Source organism: Musca autumnalis, unplaced genomic scaffold (assembly GCF_047663935.1).
Source record: "Musca autumnalis isolate F117 unplaced genomic scaffold, ASM4766393v1 scaffold_5, whole genome shotgun sequence".
Classification (NCBI taxonomy): domain Eukaryota; kingdom Metazoa; phylum Arthropoda; class Insecta; order Diptera; family Muscidae; genus Musca; species Musca autumnalis.
In genome coordinates, this window is record NW_027412088.1 from 160,286,099 (window position 1) to 160,293,865 (window position 7,767).

A 7,767-nucleotide genomic window follows, 5' to 3' on the forward strand; every position below is an offset into this window, starting at 1 on the left:
TTCAACTATCTTTAGTACTGGAGAGAGAAGAGAGATAGGCCTGTGGGATTCTACATATATATGTGGGTGGCTAACGACAAATTGATAACCTTGGTTAAATACTCTACTCCCCGCCGATCACTTTGCGGGTGCTCTACAAATTGCCTGTATAATCGACAGGCACTCGTCCACGGATCTGTAACAATAGGAAAAAAGTCCGGTCTTTTATACTAATGGGGCTGGAAAGCGAATAACGGCTATTTCACAGCACAGTTTCTCAGTACCCGTGCATAAGTTGCAGCTCCACCAACTTATTGATCTCGAGTGTCCCTGACTCTTGCATCACCTGGGTTGGTATGACAAAAATCATCTGTATTCACTGCGATATCTGCAGCCTCTGTTTGGAAGTTAAGTTTTATTTAGGGTATTTTACCAGCAGAAATAGATGTGACAGCTGCAGAGTTGATTATTTCTCTGAATCATTTCTCTGAGGGGATAGACAGATTCGTGACTATGAATTCGGCTGGTTGATCAATGGATATAATTATGAGGAGGTGGTTCGATCAAAGCGGCTTGACGCGTTGCCGTGAGACTTCGTCCATCAAACTCGATACATGCGAGTTGAATCAGTTACACATAATTCTTCGTTCACCGTGATAAATGTGGAGTCATCAATCAACACAGGCAGCGCCAGCCAACACCTCTTGTCGTTACCAAGGAAGCAGTGTCAAATTTCGTGATGAGCAGACAGAGAACGCGGAGCACAACTATTCAATGGCGGTATTATAGTACCACACTTGACTGCCATCCCCATACATTTCAAGAATGGGTCTCTAGAGTCAAGCTCAAGCGAGATAGGTCGGTATTGTACATATTGATGCAACAGAAACGCTAGAACGCCGTTGAATCCAACCTAATTAAGCAGGTTGCTGGTGTTGTTTAGGTTGGTTTCTTGGGTCGCACCGACCAGAATGTTGTTTCGACCCAGGAAATGAACAATTATGGTGGCAAGACAGGAATGCTGCAGCGTGAGTTTGTTTCCATATTATGACACTTGTTCCAGCCTGCAAGCTTTTTTGCAGACCTCTTTCCAAAATTACCAAAATTAAAAACAAAGACAAGAGACTGTACTTGTTACTTCAAGGTTTATTCAAAGACAAAATTTTTCATTTCACAAAGATCAGGTTGATGGCGATCAAAAAACAAAACAATAACAATTCTAATGTTGACGACCATCAACCGCAAAACATAACTTAATTATTAAGTTCAAAACAGTTAAATTGGTTTGTTGAGTGAATTTCGTTTATGCAGAAATATTTTGGGGCAGTCCTATGTTGTTGTGTTATTGTTTAGGGAGAGAAAGAAATGTAGGTAGAATAATTGAGTGTTAGAGAATCCATACGCTGTTTGATGTGATTGCAGTCGATGTTATTATTTACAAATTGTTGGAACGACTGGAATTGATATAAAATGTAAATTATTGGGCGTAGGCATACTGCGACTCTTTGTACACCGTTCATCCTCCCCCCGTTGGAAGTTCCAAGCTTTCAACAGATTCCTTTTCGATTGGTAGCACTGCCAATTTTGTTACTGCTCGCCTACAAGTTCCATTGGTTGTCTTGATGATAGCAACACGCACAACACCATCTTTTCCAGCTATTGTTGCCGACACACGGCCCAGCTGCCATTTGAGAGGGGGCATATTTTCATCTCTTAGCATGACCAAGTCCCCGTCCTTAACATTCGCTGCTGCTGCTCGCCACTTGTTTCGTTCTTGTAGTTGGGAGAGATATGAAGAACTCCATTTCTTCCAAAAGATCTGCTGCATGTAACTCACCCGTTGCCATCTATTCAAAGTATTTATGTTAAGCTCGGTTACATCAGGTTCCATTATAGATACCAAGGGAGCTACCACGAGGAAGTGGCCGGGCGTTAATATGTCCAAATCATCAGGGTTTTCTGTTAGGGGGCACAGGGGACGAGAATTTAAAATGGCTGAAATCTGACAAACCAAAGTTCTCAGCTCCTCAAAAGACAATAACGAGAGGCCAGCTACTCGGTAGAAGTGGTATTTTGCTGCCTTCACCGCTGCCTCCCAAAGGCCTCCGAAATGCGGTGATCTTGGCGGGATAAACTTCCACTCTATGCCGTCATCCAAACATTGTTTGAGCACCGCCTCCACGCTAGATTGGCTGAAAAACAATTCCTTTAATTCGATTAACTCATTTTTAGCGCCAACAAAGTTGGTCGCGTTGTCAGACCAAATGATTCTGGGTTTGCCTCGAATGCATATGAAGCGTTTCAATGCAGCTAAAAACGAGGGTGTCGACAAATCCTGCACCAATTCCAAATGGCAGGCCTTTGTCGAGAAACATACAAAAATGCATATGTAGCATTTTACAGGGGGCCTGTTCCTTACGTCGGTTTTGTAGTAAAACGGCCCACAAAAATCGATACCAGTCGTGTAAAATGCTCTATTGGCACGCACTCGATCCTGAGGCAAAGTTCCCATGACATGACGAGCTAATTTAGGCTTAAGACGAAAACATCGGACGCATTTGTTAATGATGCTGATAATCGATTTGCGTCCACCAATTGGCCAATACTGCTGTCGAATATTTGCTAGAAGACACTGCGGCCCTGCATGCAAAAATTTTTCATGAAAAAACATCACCACAGCCTTTGTAATGGGGTGGCCTTTAGGCAAAATAATTGGATGCTTTGTTTCGTAATTCAAATTTGTATTCTGAAGACGACCTCCAACTCGAATCAATCCATATGCATCAACCATTGGGTTTAAAGAATTCAACTTACTTGATGGTTCAACATTCGAGCCAGCAGATAAACGTTTGTATTCATTCTCAAAATGAATCCGTTGAATACTTCTTATTAAGAGACATGTACCCATTTTAATATCATCAAGTGACAATTCCGTTGACTTTTCAATTTCTTTACGTTGTGATTTTCGACTGATGAATCGATGTATGTAGCCGAATATTCGCTGCATCTTAGGAAATGAATTGTAGAATTTGCAAGTTGACGAAATATCAACAACCTTTGATGTTGCTAAAACTTGTCGTCGTCGCTCTGGCAATTCCGTTATAAAATCTAAATGCTGAGGCCAATTGGCTGAGTTTTTTACCAAGAAGGCTGGACCTTGGTTCCATAAACGAGAATTCAGCAGTTCCGTAGGACTTGCTCCTCTTGATAAAATGCCGGATGGGTTCAAATTCGTTGGTACGTAATGCCACTTCATTGTACTTGTAATGCTCTGGATGCGACTTACCCGATTCGAGACGAAAACGTTGAAATTTGATGGCTGCTCACGAATCCACGACAGCACCACCATTGAATCCGACCAGCAATGATATTCTAAATCATTTGGCAACACCTTTGAAAGTCCATCCAATAAATCAGCCAGCAGCGCAGCAGCAGAGAGTTCTAACTTCGGCACCGTCATCACCTTCAATGGAGCTACCCTGGATTTTGAACAAAGCAGACGAGCAGTTACCTTGCCATTACACTCAGATCGTACATACACACAAGCTCCGTATGCAGATAAGCTAGCATCGCAAAATGCATGAATTTGTATTGTGGAGTTCGGCACTGAAACGAATCGAGGAAATATAAATTTATGAAGATTTGTGAACTGTGATACAAACTGCGACCATGCAGTATGCAGAGACTGTGGCAAACTTTCGTCCCACTGCAAATTATGCTTCCATAAAGTTTGCATTATCACCTTCGCCCTTGATATCAAAGGGCCTATTAATCCCAATGGATCATATAGTCTTGCGATACACGACAACACTGTACGTTTTGTTACAACACTGGATTCTTGGGTAGGCATGAAGGTGAAAATCAGCGTATCAGCTTTCGGATCCCACACCAATCCCAAGGCTTTGGTAATGTCTGTTCCATCGTGGAATTTTAGGAATTGCTCACATTCGATAGGCGACACTCCCGCCAAAACACCTGCCTCATTTGAACACCACGTTCGTATGTCAAACTTGCGTCGACTTAGTAGCTCAGTTACTTGCCTTCGGATCTCCAACACTTCTTCAACAGAGTTTCCGCCAGTTATAAGGTCGTCAACGTAGAAATCACGCCTTACAATTTTAGCTGCCAATGGGTACGACTCTTCTTCATCGTAAGAAAGTTCATGCATAGCTCGAATCGCTAAAAATGCTGCTGGTTTTGTACCATATGTGACTGTATCCAATTTGTACACTCCAATATTTTCAGCTGGATCATTTCTCCAAAGGACGCACTGCAAGTAATTGTCGGGGTTAGACACTCGTACACACCTGTACATCTTGCAAATATCGCCACTTAGTGCAACTTTAAAAAATCGAAAACGAAGAAGAGTGTAAAATAGTTTGGGTTGAATTGTTGGCCCAGCAAAGAGAACATCATTTAATGATACGCCTGTTGTTGTTTTTGCCGAGCCATCAAACACAACACGGAGTTTTGTTGTTGTGCTGTCTTCTTTGCGAACGCAATGATGAGGTAAAAAGAATGTTTGTGTGTGCTTAGGCAGAGATGGGACTAGTGACGGAGTACTCTATCATAAAATTTACGTACTGCTGCTTTACATCTGGTTGTTTGTTGAGTCGTTTTTCGAAAACCAGGAAACGACGAAGAGCCTGATCATATGAACTCCCAAGACCACTACCAATTTCTTTCTTTGGCAAGCGCACAGAATATGCTCCTGAATTGAGACGAACAGTGTTTTTCTTGAAATGTTGTTCACAAAAATCATCTTCATTTGATGCAATGTCCATAAAGTTGTTTTCCACTTCCCAAAAGCTTTGTATCACCTTAGCCAGACTTACGTTATCGACACATTTACAAGCTGCAGCCAACGAACACGCTTTCGAAGTACTGGGAATTCCACCTGATGCTACCCATCCTAGTACAGTTTTCTGTAGCAACGGAGATTCGCCATCAAGTCGAATTTGCCCAACGCACAACAAATCGAAAAATAGCCCTGCTCCAATTAGTATATCAATACGTCCATGTTGACCAAAGTTAGGATCGGCAAGCTTTATGTTTGGTGGCAGGTTTGAGCTACTTACGTTAGGAATCGAAATTGGTTGATAATCGGTGATGGTAGGTACAACAACAGCAACGAACGATGTAGCAAAATCTCCATGACGAGACTTCATGGTCAAATCCACCGACTTATCAGCAACAAAATTACCGCTGCCAATACCAGAAACAGTGACTGAAGAGTTGTTAACTTTTAGATGTAGCTGATTTGCTGCGCGACGCGTTATAAAATTCAATTGGGATGCAGAATCCAACAATGCACGGTACGGTATGAATTCGCCAAAATTACTTTTCACTAAAACAATGGCCGTTGCCAGCAAAACGTTTGTGTTAGAAGGCGCATCTAAAATGGTTGACATCGACGATGACACAAGAGCAGATTGAGAGGAATTGTTAGTGGCTGGTACCGTTTGCTGTGGAAGAATATGCGCTGACGTATCACTTGTCATATTGTCCATATGCAGCATGGAATGATGCTTGGATGAACATATTCGGCAGCGGGAAGACTTACACTTTTTGAGCATATGACCTTTCTTCAGGCAGTTTAAACACAGCTGCAGTTTCTTTGCTTCCTTAAACCTTATAGATGGCGATAAATTTCCGAAGCCTGGGCAACCAGTTATGTAATGGTCTTGAGAATCACAAAATGCACATGTCGAACTAGGGGTTGCTGATGCCACAAGTGCACTCCGACCTGAAGAACTGCATTTTTTGCTCACCTTCGAGTTGCTTACTCCCATCGAGCTTTCCAAGTTCTCGAGCATTCTGCACCTGCGCTCCAAAAACGATGCTAATGACGTCCATGTAGGCAGCTTATTACTCGGCAGGTCTTCTTCCCACTTTGCTTGGGACTTCGCATCCAATTTCGATGTAACTAAATAAATCAAAAAGCCGTCGGCAATTTCTTCTTGCTTGCATATAGATTGTAAAGCACGCATATGCGAATTTAGTTTGTCACTCAGTTGACGTAGACTTCCAGCAGAACCTTTGTCGACGGATTTCAAACCAAAAATTTCTCGTATATGAGCTTGAAAATTAAGGAGTTTATTTTCGAATCTATTTCGGAGAAGTTCGAGGGCCTTGTCATAATTTTCTTCGGTGGGATCCAACGACGAAATTGTATCCAAAGCCGCACCAGTTACGCTCACTCGAAGATGCTGAAATTTCTCAATTTTACTTAGGTCATTATCATGGTCAATTACCGTGTTGAACATTGCTATAAATCCTGGCCAATCCGTATATGATCCATTAAACTGGGGAATTTTTAGTTCTGGCAAACGCAATTTACGCTGTGGCAGGGTTTCATCCAACGAGAACTGACGTATAGTGGAGGAGTGTGGCATTGTTGGCCGCTTTCGTTTATTACCCAATTCCCTGGAGAGTTTAGCCTTGACTTCGAAATAGAGGTTGACAAATGTAGAAGCTATTTCAGTCTCAGAGTCAATTACGTCGCCATTTATAATCATAGATTGGGCCTCTTCGAAGTGGTTATGTATTCCATCTACATAACCAAGTCGAACTGAAATGTCCGACTCGTCCATCTCACCCAAACATTGTACGGTAAGCGAAGTGTTTAAAAAAGACAATTGTCTTTGCAGGAAACCAACCTTTTTCTTGTAAAGCTGGAAACTAGATTCTTCATTGGCTCCACCAGTTGGTGCCATGGTCTCATCAATCGACATCCTAAGATTATTCAATTAGCGAAGAAAAGTACAAATTTTGTCCAAAGAAAAAATATAATTCTGGAAAGAAATATCCGAATTGATATTAAACCAAAAAATCGTGAAATCCTGGGATCACGTCGGGGTCACCAATGTTCCAGCCTGCAAGCTTTTTTGCAGACCTCTTTCCAAAATTACCAAAATTAAAAACAAAGACAAGAGACTGTACTTGTTACTTCAAGGTTTATTCAAAGACAAAATTTTTCATTTCACAAAGATCAGGTTGATGGCGATCAAAAAACAAAACAATAACAATTCTAATGTTGACGACCATCAACCGCAAAACATAACTTAATTATTAAGTTCAAAACAGTTAAATTGGTTTGTTGAGTGAATTTCGTTTATGCAGAAATATTTTGGGGCAGTCCTATGTTGTTGTGTTATTGTTTAGGGAGAGAAAGAAATGTAGGTAGAATAATTGAGTGTTAGAGAATCCATACGCTGTTTGATGTGATTGCAGTCGATGTTATTATTTACAAATTGTTGGAACGACTGGAATTGATATAAAATGTAAATTATTGGGCGTAGGCATACTGCGACTCTTTGTACACCGTTCAACACTTTTATCGAGGTGAAATAATGGTGAACGCGTGGATGGAAGCGTCCTTGGCATATTTATTGATTTTACGCATTTTACTTCACCTGTCGGGATGTCGTGCTCACTAATTTGGCTGAGATCAGGTGTCAGTAGTTTCTTGTCTGGTCAAGATATTTAAGGGGAAGGAGGGATCCAGGTTGGTTCTCTTCTGTGGAAGTTAGCGATCACTTTTATGGTATGTGCAAATGTTGATGACCTGATTATCATGATTGAAGTTGAATCTCCGTCGAGATGGAAGTTCGGGGTGAGCTGGCCATAGGTACCATGGGATCTGGAGTTACCAAGTGGGTGTTGAGGTGGCGAGAGACAAGACTGCACTAATGCAGCTGAAAGACAGGTTAGTCCATAGTCTTCCTCATTGGAATTGGTGAAAATTACATACTGTACGTTAGTTAAGTACCTGGGCATAATTATGGC

General features: G+C 41.6%; 2 protein-coding genes across 2 annotated transcripts; both read right to left on the reverse strand.

Moving 5' to 3' along the window:
* Positions 1–1,495: 1,495 nt before the first annotated feature.
* LOC141386816 (uncharacterized) lies at positions 1,496–4,294 on the reverse strand. The gene is made up of 2 exons (XM_073955725.1): positions 3,266–4,294; positions 1,496–2,338 (listed from the first exon to the last, which is right to left on the reverse strand). Exons 1-2 carry the CDS (start codon positions 4,292–4,294, stop codon positions 1,496–1,498), a joined length of 1,872 nt encoding a protein of 623 aa, XP_073811826.1.
* A 217-nt stretch (positions 4,295–4,511) lies between these two features.
* LOC141386817 (uncharacterized) lies at positions 4,512–6,695 on the reverse strand. The gene has a single exon (XM_073955726.1). The coding sequence runs from the start codon at positions 6,693–6,695 to the stop codon at positions 4,512–4,514; it is 2,184 nt and encodes a 727-aa protein (XP_073811827.1).
* Between the last annotated feature and the right edge of the window lie 1,072 nt (positions 6,696–7,767).